The 16460-nt window shown below is 40.2% G+C and overlaps 1 protein-coding gene across 1 annotated transcript in view; it reads right to left on the bottom strand.

Moving 5' to 3' along the window:
• LOC122794856 (latent-transforming growth factor beta-binding protein 2-like) overlaps positions 1 to 16460 on the bottom strand; it is a gene marked incomplete in the record, with an annotated part of 523235 nt that overhangs the window by 366500 nt on the left and 140275 nt on the right. Inside the window, 1 exon segment of the mRNA XM_044063459.1 lies at positions 777 to 891. Coding sequence (XP_043919394.1) covers positions 777 to 891 — 115 coding nt within the window.

The following is a 16460-nucleotide window of genomic DNA, read 5'->3' as shown; positions in this document are numbered from 1 at the left end:
TGATCAATATCCAAAGAGGCTTTATAAGATTATTAAAGGTAGCGCCAGTGAGCTGGCCTCGGTTCATAGCTAACGGTATTTAAGGAGGGGCTGGGCTAGGCTTAAAGGGCTCATAAAGGCTGGTAGCCTAATACTTACCTATATGCCTATAAGAAGCATATGGAGTATAAGGTATGGATCCACAGCAGCAGAAGCTTTACTGCCACAATTCCTGCATGTGTGACAGCACACTGTCATGGAGGCTGCAGCGACAGTTAGAACAAAGTAAAAGATCTGCTTTTATGACAGCCTCACATGAGCGGTTCTTGCCCAAACAGGAACAAATGGGCCTGCTAGATCTAGGTCATAATATGGTTGATGGTTAGCAGATAGCACAATAAAAACATAGAGCTGACCACTCTGCTCCATTTAACACACAAAGCAAGTAGAAACACACAAGAGATGTCGTGCAGGTGCATGAATAACAGAACAAGATCACAACAAATTGGGTCACACAAACTTAGTTTGAAGACATTAAAAAAAACTTAGAAAACTGCTGAAGTATAGCAAATAGACTGTATTTTCACACCCCAGAAACCAAGGCATTTCAACCTAGCTAAACAGAATTCAATTTAAATTATGAAATGTTTTCATATGTATTGCATAGTTAGAAGAAAAGTTAAAAAAATAGAATCCAAGGAAAAAACATCATACTCTGTTTAAAATCAATCATATCACATACAGTATAAAATAAACCTCTGCTGCTGTGCAAATGTGCTACATTTAAGTTTTCTTACTTGGAGAATAATCCCTTTGGACAGAAGTCACAAGACGTGGCACCACTGTGTGGGGAGAATGAGCCAGGATGGCAAGGTTCACATAATGCTGCACCTTGATGAGGCACACTAAAACCTAGAAATAGAACAGAATAGTGAAAACTACACAACTAAGGAAAACCATCTATGTAGCTCACAAAGAATATAATCTAACATTTTTTTCCGAAACACAGGCTTATCAAACTCTCAGTTTATCGAGCAACATATGTCCAAAGTCATCTTCATCATATTATCATATGCTCACTGAATTGAGTCACTTTTTTCATAAAGTTTTCAAACTATTAATTATTTTCCAAACAAACCTATATACCATTCAATACAATTTGATTTTTGCACCATTTTCTAACCCCCTAAACAAAAGAGCACCAAAAGCAGTTTCCACTGCAAAATAACATTTAATAAAGTCCACAGCAAGCCACAGCAAAAAATAAACGCTGACACAACCAGTTTGTTTTCATCACACATCATCAGAAAATACAATCAAATCCCTCCTTATTTATACATATACTAATAAGACTGAATAAATATGTAAGGGTAATGAAGCCGGACAAGGGAGGGGGTACAGTTCTCATGGATTCCATCACCTATGATAGTAAGATGACAGATATACTGTTTGATGAGATTCTATTAATGAAGTACATATAGCTTGCAAGAAAATATATGGGGCACTTAATGACTTGGTGGTAGAGGGCTGTATAGACACGGAGACCTTTAGGTTTTTACATAACAAGGAGTCAAGGGTGCCATCTGTTTTTGGGATACCCAAGGTCCACAAGGACATACACAACCCTCCCTTGAGGCCCATTGTGGCAGCAAGTCAATCAGTTACTGCACCATAGCCAAATATTTGAATTTTAGGTTAAAAAATACGTCTGTAGATGCACGCAATGTTCTTAAAGATTCGTGGGATTATTTTAAGAAGTGTAAGGGATAAACAGATATCATTTTTATTACCATTGATGTAGTCAACCTTTTTACTTCTATTCCCTATAAGGCTGGCCTGGATTTTTTTTTGAAGAAATTTTAAGAAAAGTCAACAAATTCACAGAGAAGGAGGTTTATGTATTTTTGATTTTAATGGAATTGGTTTTAAATAATAATTTCCTTTATTTTGAAGGGGAATTTTTTCATCAATTAAAAGGAGTGGCTATGGGGGCTATGTGTGCCCCTACTTATGCCAACTTAGTAATGGCCTGTTGGGAGGAGAAATGTGTTTCATTCAAGTTTTAAGGAATGCTGGGCATTCTATAAACTTTTTTTGGACAATATCTGCCTATTTTGGACAGCTAGTGAGGAAAGATTTATGGAATTTTTTGAATACATTTCCAACAGTACTGAATTTTTGTGGTTTACCTGTAAGATAGGTTATGGAAACATCAATTACCTTGATGTTAACATTTGGAAGGGAGAGAATGGTTCTGAGTCAAAGGTCCATAGGAAGGAGACGCATTGCAATTCTTTCTTACATTTTAAGAATGCCCACCCATTCCTCCGGAAAAAAGGTATAGTGAAAGGTCAGTATGTACAGGGTAGCAGGATGACCTCTGAGGAAAAAGATTTTTACAAGGAATGTGATTTGTTAAAGCAAATGTTTTTAGAAAGAGGATATCTGGAGACCTTAATACAAGAAATTCAGGAAGAAGTGCTTCAGCATAGGAATGGTAGATTTGCACCAATGTTACGTTCTATGGATTCTGACATATCACGGGGGGGCTATCAATCAGGATGGTACCTATGGGAATGCCTTAATTTTAGATTTCATTGGGGATTCCAATATTATTAGAGACACTGTCCAAAGGGAATGGGACAGGTTCTCCAAGTTATCGGATTTAAATTTAAGTTGTGATGCTCCATTGAAGTTTATTTTTAGAAAAGGTGGATGTGTTAAAGACCTTATGGAAAACAAATATGGGGGTCTGGTTAATAAGAAGGTGGGAATCTAAGTGTGGAGCATGTCAACAGTGTCTATTTATAGCTAATGTCTCTGAGGTGGTTGTTAGTAGCAGGAATAATTTCTAGGTCTTATAATTGTGATAGCAAAGGGCTTGTTTATATTGCAATGTGCAGGAAAAGTGAAGCATTTTACATAGGTAAAACTGAAAGGTGTTTAAAGAGAAGGCTATATGAACACCTTTATGATATTAGGATAGGTAATACAAAGAAAGCATTATATAAACATACACAGACCTGTGAGGCTTTTTTTTTTTTTTTTTTTTTTTTTTTTTACAGTTTTTGTAGTGGATGAGGTTGCCATGGATAGAAGGGGTGGTTCTTGGGAGACCAAGTTAGAATACAGAGAGGTTTACTGGCAATTGGTGTTAGAAGGCAATAAGTGGCCAAGTTTGAATGATATTGGTCTCACTAGCCCCCATTTTGAAACTAAGGGCAGCAAAGTTGCAAGTCCCATACTAACAAAATGTTAAGATCACTATCACTAATTATCTAGACAACAGTTGTTTTGCTACCACCTATAATTTTAACAAATATGCTATGACTGTCATTAGTTTTAAAAATGCATTACTGTTTTTTTTGTACATTGTTTTAATAGTACTTATTCATAACACATTGCACATATATTTTTAAATATTTTGTTCCATGAAGGGGTTAAAATGTCTTATTGGTATCATGATTTTAAATTGTCTTATTAGTGTAGGTATAAATAAGGAGGGATTTGATTGTATTTTCTGATGAAGTTGTGTGGCAAAAATAAACTGGCTGCGTGTCAGCATTTATTTTTTGCTGTGGCTTGCTGTGGACTATATTAAACGTTATTTTGCGGTGGAAATGGCTTTTGGTGCTCTTAATTTGTTTATTGGTTTTGGTGTGAGCACTATTCCTCCTGAACTTGTTCATGATTTTTTAATGCCCTCTCAATATCTTTTTCCTCATCTTCACTCATATCCCTATTGTGAAGGTAATGGCTCCATACGTTCTATGCAAGAGTATGCAAGCATCCCCAAAATGCTTTATTCCCTTTACAATATCTCACACATCTTCCAAGTTTGGTGTAAACCTTGATTTCCTTTTTCTCGTTGTCTCTATTTCTCTTTTTTTTTCAAATACATCCAGACATTTTAGCCTCCCAAAAAACATTTTCCTTGTTTCCCCTCTTACTTGCTAGAAGCCTCTAACAGTAAGTTTGGACAAAGATCCTCTGCAACCTACTTGGGGTATAAAAATATCTACATAAGCATTTCATGTACATATCCTAGGGGTGAAATCATCTCACAGACTAGGACTCTGAATAGCTGAGATCCTATGAAAAGGTCAAACCTTCACTGAACAGCGAGCCAGTTGCTTTTTTCAATGTTTTACAGTAGTGTCCATATTTTGGGTGACTGGGTAATAAATATACAAAGTTTACTGGTTATTGTTTGAATGTGTGTGATTTTATTCACATGCTTATAAGCCCTCCCCCTCCCATGACCCTTTGAAATTTGTTCCCAAGCCAACACTCTCCCCCAATCCTGTCTCAGTTCCTGACTGATTTTAATAATCATACGTAATTCTGTAAACCCTAGTAATTATTCCCCGTTTTATAGTGCCATTTGTTGTTTTTGGCGCTGCGAACATTTCCACCTGGGACTGCCACTTTATAATTTGTCAGTTGGGGTAGTACTCAGATCACAAGTGGACAATTTCAGTTTTAACCCTGGAGCGCAAAAAGTAAGAATTACATTTAGCGAGATACACCAAGAGTATAATGAAAAGATCTATAAAATACCATCATCAGCTAATGCAAATATAAAGTATATATACAATTGTAATGTACATTATCAATAAATTAAGGCAAATTTCATACAGAAAGTTAGGTATCTGTGCGATAAACTGTGTGTTGTCTAAGTGGGAAAGATCTGGCAGTTAAGTGGAATGAGGGATGTTACAAGAGTTTGAGAGAAGTCAGAAGGAGAAGTTAAGTTACTCAAACAATGTCAGTGAGAAGTGTAGATTGGTGCAAAGAGCACGCCACATGAAGGACAGTAAGTGTGTTAGTAGGAGAAATACAAAGTGATGTAGCTCAGGTTAGGTGATGTAGTTGGATTAGAGACAATGACATATGGCCAATGAAAGAGGGTGATCTTTTAGTTGAGTCCTAAACTTAGAGTAAGATGAGGCATCTTTTTGGTGGGAGAACAATTCCAAAGTTTTGGTCCTAGCATGAAGAAGCAGTGACCTATACAATGGAGTTTAGTGTTGGAGATCAAAGTGTGGGGGCAAAGTGGTTGTAGTTCCTGAATTTGTAACAGAAAGACTGGAGCATTACTTTAGTTGCTAGGGGAGAGAAGAGTTGGTTGACTAGGAATCTGAATACTTGGAATCTTCAGAAAAGGTCAAACCTTTGTTGAACAGGGGGAGACAGTTTGCCTTTATTTTTTTTACAGCAGTGTTCATTTTTAGGAGGATTGGGTAATAAAGCTACAAAGTTTACTGTCTACTGTTTGAATGTGTGAGGCGTTTGTTTTTGATGTTAAGGCCATTAGTGAGGAAGCTGTATTCAAGGTGGGAAGAGTAGAATAACTGTATGGCTGTTCTGGAGGGTTTGGTAAGAAAGTGGGAGATCTTATTGGGCAAACAGGACAGAGTTAGCCCTTTTCTTTGTGCAGTCAAGGTGAAGGTAGATTTGGGGGTGGGAGATGCTGTTTTCTATGGGGTTGGTAGTGTGGCCATAGATAGAACAGTTTTGTGTTTTAAATTTCTATTGGTGCCAACAACATAGCTATGGTTTGGCTGGAGTTGAGCAGGAGGCTTGTGTTGGAGAACCAGTGTATTAGGTCTGGGAAATCTACTTGCAAATCTGTCTGGAAGTAAGGAATGGAGTTCTTGGTGCAAAATAGTGCCATTTCATCCATACAGAAAAGGGGGGAGATGAGGTAGGTCAAGGGGAAGTTCATTTAAAAAGGAAAATAGTGCAGGAGCAAGTTAGGAACCTTGTGGCATTCTCTTTGAAGACTGACTGGGAAATTGATTTATGAATCCTGACAGAGAAGTGGTGACTAGTGAAGTTTTGGAACCAGGGTAGAGAAGTGGGACTTATGCCTATTTGCCGGATGTGATGGAGGACGTGATCAATGAAGTCAAAGGCTTTATAAGATTATTAAAGGTAGCGCCAGTGAGCTGGCCTCGGCTCATAGCTAACGGTATTTAATTGTTTGGGGTCCACAGGGCTATGCCTGTGCTATGACCAGACCTCAGCTCGCACTATTTATGGGAAAGAAGGCTACAAATACTAATGTTCTCCGAGTTGAACAGAGACATTTTTTTTAACTAGTTAGCCTAGAGTGGGAATCATTGATAGACCTGAAATGGGAAGTTTTGGTGGTGGTTAGATTGCCTTGTGATTGGGTTTGTCAGCTTCTCCTCCTCCTCTTCCTCTCTCGTATATATTCTGCTGTTAGTACCCGACAAGGAAGCCTTTTCTTATCATGTAATCCAAATAATTATTTGCTTCTTACCATTCTCTTAGCTTTCCTACCTGGGTAGTTTTCTCCCACCTTGGCTCCCTGGCAAACTTCCTCCAATTACTTCCTGTTCTTTATTGCCTACTGTATAACCCTTTATTCATGAACCAAATGGCAAAATCTCCTTATTGCATCCCCTCACTAGCTTACTTTCAACATACTATCACTTTCTATACATAGTGTTCTATCTGGCTGCTTTTGTCTTACTCAACACCTGCTTCTAGTAAGCTATTCTCTCAGTATCTCTGGTATTTTCTCCTTTCCCCATCATGACATCATTCCATTTTTGTTTATACTCCTCTACTTTTACTACACATATGTACACATACGTGTGTGTGGTCTGCTCTTACATTCAGGCACCATCTTCCTTTCTTCCTTCATACAACAGAGCCTGCGGTCACTACATGTGATCTTGAAACTGGAGGAGCTCTGTCACAATGCCCCACGACTAAAAGTTTACTGAGAATTTTGTCATTGTTTAATAGCCTGCAGTTACTACATCTGACCTCGACACTGCAGGAACTCTGCCACAAGGCCCTAAACCTACAAGTTTACTGAGGATTTTGTCAATTGTTAAATGTAAGCATATTTATCAGGAAGAACCTTGCTGCATATGAATGAGTTTTTTTACATCCATTAAAGAAATCTTACACCCTGGCCAAAAACTCAACCTAAACCCCTCTCCCGATAATTCACCACTCGAAACTGCAATACACTTATTATACAGATCGTACAGAATCTCTAACAAAGGATTCCTCTACATCTAATCCCAACCCTGCCCATCAGCCACATATCACCACATTCACTTTCACCTACAAACTAGTGCCTGCATCCTATATAAAACTACTCAAACTTAAACCTTGCGCTTCTACAGCTGACCACCTTCTAAGCAAGTACCTAAAAATACCAGCCAATAGCATTGCCTATCCTGTCTCACTCCTTTCTTTTGTTCCTTGAAAGTGGAAATGTAATTGTCTGTGAACATCCAATAAATGCAACATGTTCACCTTTGTAAATTTAGGAAAGAAAACTGGCAGATTAATGGACTGGATGAGGAAAGAAGGATTGGTAATCACACTCTATCCCTAGAAAAAATCAAGTAGGGAGGTTTAGAAGACTATGCTTGAAGTTCTGAAATTCTTCTAGCAGAGGGGACCAGCCACAAGAAAAATAGTCTTCCAGGTCAGATGCATTTTGCTGCTGGTTAAAATGGGGAAGAAATCAAGGCCTGCAGCACCACATTTACATCCCATGGGGAAGGGTACCTCTCCAGAAGGCCACCACTCAAGAAGGCCTAAGTTTGGATGAAGCCAAGGTGGGGTTCTCAAATCTGATAGGAAAGTTAGATGGTTGCTAATTGAACTCTAATGGTCGAACAGCTAGCTCCTTCATGGAAAACTGTAGCCAAATAGGGGCAGATTTCTGAAGCACCCAAAACACAAACCTTTTCCATTTACTTCAGTAAAGTTTTCTTGTAGAAGCTTTATGGGAAGATAAAAGTATATGGTGGACGGGGGACAACAGCATGGATTGTCAAGCTATTAAAGGAAGTGGAGAAACCACTCTGTCAGCTTTAGGTTTGATATATGCAGACGAATCATGCCTGTTGGGTGAGACAGGAGGTCTGGAATCAGATCCAGAATCGAAGGTGGGTAAATTAGAGGAGGCCAAAGAAAGGGAACCAAACCTGTTGAGGCTAGTAAGATGCAAGGATGATGACTTTGCTCTTCAACCAGAGAGCTTTCTACAGAAATTTGGGGCTCAAGGGAATCGGGGAATTAAAAAAAAAAGAGAGGATACCAGGGGGCCAATCATGCAGTAGAGTGTCTCTCGGTGATTCCTCTGGAGGTGGGCTTATGGCAAAGAAGCTGTTGCACTTGTTTAGGGAAGAAGCAAAGAGATCACAGCAAAACTGACCCTATTGGGGAAAAATCATTATTGCCACTATTATGTTGAGAGTCCACTTGTAAAGTAACAGAATGGACCTGCTCAATTTGTCTGCTATCACACTGGACTTTCCTTGCATTGCTATCAGAAACCAGTTTGATGAGATCGCCCACTGCCACACTGAGGGCTTCTTGATATAAGGGGTAAGACCTGGTTCCTCCTTGCTTGTTGATGTATCAAACTACTGACATCGTCTACTGTATCAACTGTTCCAAAAGGGAGTTCATAGGTTCATAGATTAGTACTAAGCTAACTGCCCTTGCGAGCCATTTTAAGCCTAGCCAATTATCCCTTGTGAGAGACAAACCCTGCACCTTGTGTTTGTAAGGCAAACACCTTAACCATTACGCCACCCTCCCAACCCTTGTGTGTCTTGGAAGGCCTGCAGCGCTAACAGCACTGCTGTAATTTCCAGGACACTGATATGTGTGTTGGCCTCTTTGGGGGAGAGAGTGACTTGGACTGTTTTCCCCAGGAAATGCCCCCATACCAATCTGGGACATGTCCTTGGTCACTATGGCCTTGGGCTGAGACAGTATGAAAGGACAGCCTTGTAGAACCTCATTTGATTGAAACCACCACCAAAATTATCTCTTACATGCCTGAGTAATTCTTATTTGGGCTGACGTGCTGGTAAAGAACAGACCATTGTGTTACTAACATGCACTGATGAATTCTCAAGCAAAATCTTGTTAGATGAACTAGGACTATAGCTGCAGACATTGATCTGAAGGCTTGTAGAATCAGTTGGGGTAAGATTGTGGCACTGTGAATTATTCTTCTGATCTGGAATCTGATAGTTTGCACTCTTGAGAGAGGAAGAGAAGCTCTCACAAATACCATGTTGAAAACTACTCCTGTGAATTCCAATGTCTGAGATTTGTTGTAATTTATGGTTATCCCCAGATTGGAACAAGTCTGGAATACCTGATCTCATGCTCTTATAAGTAGATGCCTGGTTCGGGTGGTAACAAGTCAGTCATCCATGTACAGAAACACTAAGAATCCCTGCAGTCTGAAGTGAGCTGCTACCACTGCCATGCATTTGGTGAACACATTGGGGGCTGTGGTGAGGCCAAAGGGTAGTGCTCTGAACTGGTAAAGACTAGCTCCCAGCAGGAAGTGTAAATATTTTCTGGATTTTCTGTTAATTTTAGTGTGATCTTATGCATCTTAAAGGTCTATCGAGCACATCCAGTCATCCTTGCACAAGGAGGGCAGAATGAACTGAACCATGGCAATTCAAAACTGTGTGCGCCAAACTGATCTGTTCAAGTTACTGAGATCAAAAATAGGTCTCCAGTCCTCCGTTTTCTTTGGCACTAAAGAATCTCGAGTAAGTTTCAGTTTCTAAGTGGTCTGGTGGGACCTCTTGGATGACTCTTTCTAGCAGCTTTTGTATTTCTAGTGCTGCAGCTTTCTTCTGATTGGGTGGGACATCAGGCAGAGGAGGAACTCAAATGGAAAATGCTACCTACGTGGCTGAGGTAGCCTGCAGAGGCAGGGGTCTACAGATAGAGTCTGAACCAAGGATCTAGAGATAAGTCTGAACCAAGGGAAATTTGCATAAAGTTGGAGGTGGAAGGGAAAAGGGAATTATATAACCTCTGGAAATAATAATCTTCTGCACCCACGTATCTTTTGTGATGTCTAGCCAGGCTCTCTGGTGCAGGGATAAATGAACCCCAGTTGCCTCCAGAGGGGACAATTGGGCCTCCTTTCAGGAGTGCTGATTATCTCTAGACCCTTGGTTCTGCAGGGATCCTCAGCCATGTGGGCGGCATTTTCCATCTGAGTTCCTCCTCTGCCTTTGGGAGAACTATCTCCATGTGTATCTTGGAAAGGACCCTGGGACTTCCTGAACCACATTTTTTGTCCTTCTTGCTGGTTCCTAGAGAAGGTCCTTTGAGGGGTTGAAAAATGTACTCCCACTGCAGAGAGGTTCTTTACATCTTCCTCACACCTGGAAACTGTGTCCTTTTACCTTAAGGCCAAATAATGAACTGTCACCAAAAAGTGCATTGAAGAATGAGGACTTGATGGGCTCTGCAAAATCACACAAGAGCATCCAGGCACACCTCCTGATGGAAATTGTTAAACTATCTGAACTTGCCACCCTTGACTTACTATCAGATAAGACTCAGGGATGAATTAGAAATAGATTGCAGGGTAGCCAACTGTGAGGCCACAGAAGTCTGAGTGTTGGCAGCAGTGATCCCAGAAAGGGGTTTTGACAGTTCTTTTATCAAGCCCCTTTTTGTAGTCTTGTAAAGTGTGCCAGTAGTTAAGCGACCTGAGGGCAAAAGTCACTGAAGCATACACACACTTTCCAAATTTGTCCAATGCCCCAGATTCCTTGTTAGAGGGATGGACAAAGGAACTCTGCTCAGCACATTCCTTATTGATGGCTGCCACCATGATCATAGCATCTACGGGTACTCCCTTGCTCCAAAACTCCCTTCCCTACAGGTGGTGACAGAATCCAATCTGGTCTTTTAGGGATTGGCTCAACTGTATCTGGCTCCTTCCACGTCCACCTAAAAATCAAGTCAATGAGCTTATCAACAGGCGGAGTTACCCAGGAGGTAGACAGGCCAGCCCCAAAGGCAATCAGGAATACAGATTAATCTGGAGAAGGATTGTTGGTGGACCAACCACCTCTCTGCTTAAGGATCTCAAGGATGTCTCCAAAAGAGATGTCTTCTGGTGATGATCTTGGGGTCTCTTCCCCTTCATACGTTACTAGGCTATCGACCTGAAGGTTATTTCAAGCGTAGCTGTTTCATCACAATGTAATACCATAGATACTCTATTCAAAACCCAGAACAGTATTTAGTAATGACTGCCCATGTCCAGGAGGTTGTGGGCGCCATCATCGGTAAGAAATTATGGTGCCCAATCCACTAGTCCAGGTTCCTTTTGAACAGTTTCAGAGGTTCTCTGCTTCACATGAATTGGCAGACTATTCCAAAGATGTGGAAGTCGCTGGGAGACAAATCTGTCCCTCCAGCACATCCTATTCAAGTCGCAGGCCATATTTAGGTCCCTGGAATGGGTAGCTCTAGTCAAGTTTGATTTACGGATGTGCAGCAAATTCATTAGGTTTGGGTCAGAGATTGCTCTGCAAGCCAGGCATAAGTCTCCCCTAAGAAATCTATACTCAGTTGGTCTGTGTAAGGCACATGCTGGGGTCCCTTGAGCTTCTTACTAAGAAATCTCTGAGGTCTCTCCAATTGCTGCAACAGCTTTGTACAGTACATGCCAAAAGGGGTGCTATACTCCATTATGGGCCTGATTAGTGATGAGAATAGAGGAGTTATAAATGCCTTTGCTCTAGAGGCAGTGTCTCTTTCCTAATCAAGTGTGCTATGTAGAAAGCCTTCCTTACTACAGTAGACAAATGGTGGTCAAGGTTAAGGCTGCGGTCTACTTGTTATCCCAGATCTCTTACCACTTTGTAGGTACATAGGATATTGCTGCTAATTTGACAGTGTGAAGGGACATTATTTTTACCAAAGGGAATGATGATGCATTTCTTTGCATTCAGTTTTAGACCGTAACTAAAACACCAGTCGCTGGTCTGCATAAGACCCCTCCTGAAGTATACAGACATAATTTGGGGATTCAATAACTGCACCCAGTTTGCAGTCATCTGCAAACTTGATCAGCTACAGCCTCTTAGTTTTAGTCTGAACTTCAGAGAATATACCAAACAGTAGAGGGCCCAGCACTGACCCTTGAGGCACCCTGCTAGTGGGAGGTCTGCTGGTTGATACGGAATCACTCACTTTGTTGGTGTGTGACCGGTTTGTGAGCCAGTTGGCAACCCATCTTACAACAAAGGGGTTTACATTCAGTTTGCTAAGTTTATCGGTAATGCTCGAGTATGGGATTGGGTCAAAGGCCTTTGCAAAGTCAAGGTATGTTGTGTGCACAGATTTGCCCTGGTCATACTTTTGAAGAAATCCACTAGGTTTAGCAGGCAAGATCTGCCCTTAAAGCTGAATTGGGTAGAATCCAGGGTTTGTAGGTCACCTATGTCTTTATTTATGAGTTCCATGATGATACGTTCCATGGCTTTACAGATGAAGCTGGTCAGACTTAGGGGTCTGTAATTCCCTGATTCTGTTGTTAAGCCACCTTTGTGGAGGAGAATAACTGGATTTTTTTCCATTTTGCAGGGAAAAAAAAGCCTGTGGTTAGGGTGTGATTGAATAGGGTACTGAATGGTGATGCTAGTTCATGTTTTAGTTTGTTTAGAAGACAGCTTGGGATGCCATCTGGTCCCATAGAAGCTGTATTTCTTGCCTTAGACAAAGCTTTAATGACCTGCTATTTGGATATGTAGTGTGAGGAGGAGTTGGGGGGGCAAGGTTTGCGTTAAGTTTGGCAAGGACAGGGGAGTAAAATGTTCACCAAATCTATCTGCTAGCAGGTTTGCTATCTCTGCGGGATCAGTGTGTGTGATACTGTTAGTTACTAGTTTGACACATGCTTGGGTCCTACCTTTTAGGCCATGTATGTAGCTGTAAAAGGCCTTACAGTTATCCTTGGGTGTGACTGCTAAGTTTTACTCAAAGTTACACTTACAGGATTTGACACATTGTCTTATTTGCCTGTTCAGGATGAGGAACATGCCCTTCCACTGTTGGGGGTCTTGCCTTAGTTTTCTTGGACAACAACTTTTTGCATTTAAACAGCAAAAAACAGTACAAAGGCAATGATCAATCTACAAAACCAAACAGCAAAAATAATGGAAGGAAAACCACCACAACGGAAGATTCCAAAGATAAAAATGCCTGAGGTTAGCACTTTTGTGCAATAAGCACTTCTTCAGACCTAAACATTAAAACCAAAAAACATCTTTGTATACATAATAAAAACAACTAATTCACATGGTAACCACCAATTAACATCCAAATAAGTTAATGCCTCAATTTATATAACTTTAAAACTGGCTTAAGGGGAACACGGTCATTCAAACCAAAATACTTAACTGATTGCAAAGTAATTATCCACTTTGTTTCAGCAGCTTCAGTTCCTTCTCTCACAGGACCACCCCTTAAATTATGTACTAAATGCAATACTTGAATGACAAAAAAATGACCAGGGTTCTCTCTAATATGTTTGTAAAGTGTATTAGAGTCCACATTTCTCCTAATTTCACCCAAGTCGTCCAAAATTCTGTCTTTCAAACTGCAATTTGTTTTCCAACATAAAAACAGAAACAATCTTTACAAGTGGCCAAATATACCAAATCCTGGCTCTTGAAGTCCGCATAAAACAATCATCTTATTTTAGTTGATGGGTGGATGAAATAATTATCAGAAATGAAGTTGCAAGCTTTACAACTGTGATAAGGGCATCCATCCTATTTGAAAGTATTGGCTTACTTAAATTTGTATTTTTAGCATGACATAACCTATGTTTCAAAGAAGATTTATTTTTAAAAGCAAAACTGGGCTTTTCACTAACTAAATTTTTAACACGCTCATCCACTAAAAACAGACAAATTTTTCTTGACTATATCACATACCATTCCTATACTGTCAATTATTTAAAATACTGCTTGGCGGGAAAACAGAACAAACAGAACAGATTCTTTTCAAACAGTGAAAAGTAGCAACAATTACTTTGCAAACAGTGAAAACAGCAACAAAATACAATTGAACAGGCACAAAAAGGCAGACAAATGCAGTACAAACAGTTTTGTTTATAGTTTACAGTACTAAAATATACTATTAAATAAGTAGAGCACAATAAAAAATGCAATAAATTGTAGAGCACAATAAAAAATGCAATAAATTGTATAATCAAGCAAAAAGACAGGCAATTTATGGTTAAGCTCAGAAGCCACTCGTCGTCTGGTATCTCAGCATCAAAATCTGTATCTTCTGTTAATGACTCTTGGGGGGGGGGGGAGTCTAAGTGCCTCCTCTTGCACTTCCTCTTCCTAGGGACTTCCTCAGTGGGATTGACTGGAGAAGTGCTGGAAGAGAAAAAAATAACCTGTTAGGTAACCTGAAGACTTTGGGCTGGCTGTCCATGTGGTGTAGAATGATATGGTTCAAGGTGTAGAGAGACAGGGTCCAGAGGGAGGATCAGAGGGGGTAGGATCTGTCTGTTCTGCCAAGGCATAGAATACTCTCTTCACCACCTCAAAGGCAGAATGCTCTGGGGATAAGGAAGCCAACCCAGCTGAGAAGTTATGCTTCCACTACATCGGCTTTGTTGTCCCAAAGGCAGTACTGTTGAGGCAGAGGTCAGAGCCAAGCTTTCCAATGCCGAGGCTCCAACAGGGAAAGATGGCTCTGAAAACTTTGGAGTTGACTAAAACCTCGGATCTGAAAGGGATGCTTTGTCTCTGAGATTCATCTGGCTCTGAAAACTTCGGAACTGGTGCACTCAGAAATATATTCAGATCTGGAACTGGAAGGGTTGGATTTCAGGGGGCACCATAACAACAGGTCAGATAGGAGAATGAGCAGATATTGCTGGAGTAGTAGAAACATGGGCTTCCTGTCCCGAAGGAATATGAGCAGGAAGAATTCTCATCTGTATCTGTACAGAGAGAAATTTCCTCACCATTCTGTCCACATTGGCCTTGGTCAGACTTCAGTAGGAAAGAGAAGAAGCCACCAATGGAGACCTAGAGTGTCGGCATGATTCGAGGTAAGAAGAAGTTATTCTACAGGGTACTAGGTACAGAGATGGGGAATACCTTTTCCTAGGCAAAGGCCTCTGATCTGAACATCTAGGATCTGATGAAGCCTTTAACTCAGATGCCGGCAGAGCAGGAGCAGTTTTCAGATCTGACCTATGCTTCTTCTCTGGTGGTTTCTGTGGTAGAATCTGAGGAGGGCATAGAGGTCCACAAAGGACTTGAAGGCTTGGATGAAGTCTCCTTTGTTTTGGGTTTGGGGGACTGAGCTCCAGAAATAGCTTCTGAAAAGGATAAGGGAAGTAATCCTTTCAGTATTAATTTATTCTTCCTATCTGCTACTGCTCGCAGATTAAAAGCTATATAGACAGAACAGTCTATCTGAAGATGCTCTGGTCCCAAACTGTAAAGGCATAAAAACATGAGCTTCTGATAGAGGCAACTTGTGCCCACATTTCTGGCACTTCTCAAAGCCAGAAAGGCCTTTTACAGACATTTTGAAATTAAAAGTAGAATTAGTTTTTTTTTTTCAAACTATTAAAGATAGAGATATAGAAAAAACAATATCAACAATGGTAATTCAAGCTACACTAAGAACAATGAAAGAAGCCAATTATGGTAAAATATAATACACAAAACATCTGTAAAAAGGGAGGATTTATAAATAGAAAAAAACGTAAAAGGTTAAAGTTGAAAAGGAGAACTAAACTTCTCTAATCTTAAACGCTCGAGAGCTCAAGGCAACCATGTCCAACCACGAAAGTGGGGTATGTTAGGGGATGGTGCATTATGGGTAAGGGAGGAGTTCAAGAGTCTTTTGGTGGGCACAAGCTAAAATAAAATTTGAGTCGGATCCAAGGGTTGGATCTGAATCCAACTGTCCCAACTGTTGAGGAACGAATGAAAACTGACATCAGATCATTGAGTCATAACTCACTCATGCTCAGCCCAAAAAAGACCAAACTACGATTTATATATACTATGAAAAAACAAAATGTAAAGCTCTCTCTCTTGACAATACAACCACCGAAGTCACTTCTTACATACTACTAAGGGAGACAGTGGATGATAATCTTACATTCAACCTGCACATATAAAAATGCATAAGAAAAACTCATCAAAAACCTCCCTACCCTTCTTTATGACACCCATTCTTACAGACCTCCAGGCATCCCAAAATTTAAACTTGAACAATGCTATAACAACAATGCTAAATTTGCAGCACATACCCTTCAGAACCAGTCACTGTATTGACCTGAAAACCCTAAATTGGTTAGAACGGCCACATCAACTAACATAAAATTATCAAGGATCCATCTGACTTGTCCAGCACTAAAAAAACATTCTACATAACTATGTTCCCAGTCAGTCATTGCAATCCAGTGACCAATAACTCCTCTCTGTCTACAAACCTATCAAATTTGATGGGCATTGTCTGTACTCGTACAAGGTTGCTAACGCCTGGAACTCCTCACCTATATCCATCAGCTCTATACCCTCACTCCAATATTTTAAAACCACTCAAAGACTTCCTAGCTAAAGTTAGTCTTTGTTCTTGCTGAAAATCAGGATATATAT

This window comes from Protopterus annectens, chromosome 2.part1, assembly GCF_019279795.1.
Source record: "Protopterus annectens isolate FY-2018-M chromosome 2.part1, PAN1.0, whole genome shotgun sequence".
NCBI classification, from domain to species: domain Eukaryota; kingdom Metazoa; phylum Chordata; order Ceratodontiformes; family Protopteridae; genus Protopterus; species Protopterus annectens.
Note: the sequence above shows the minus strand (reverse complement) of the source record. Positions and strands in the feature narration are given on the sequence as shown.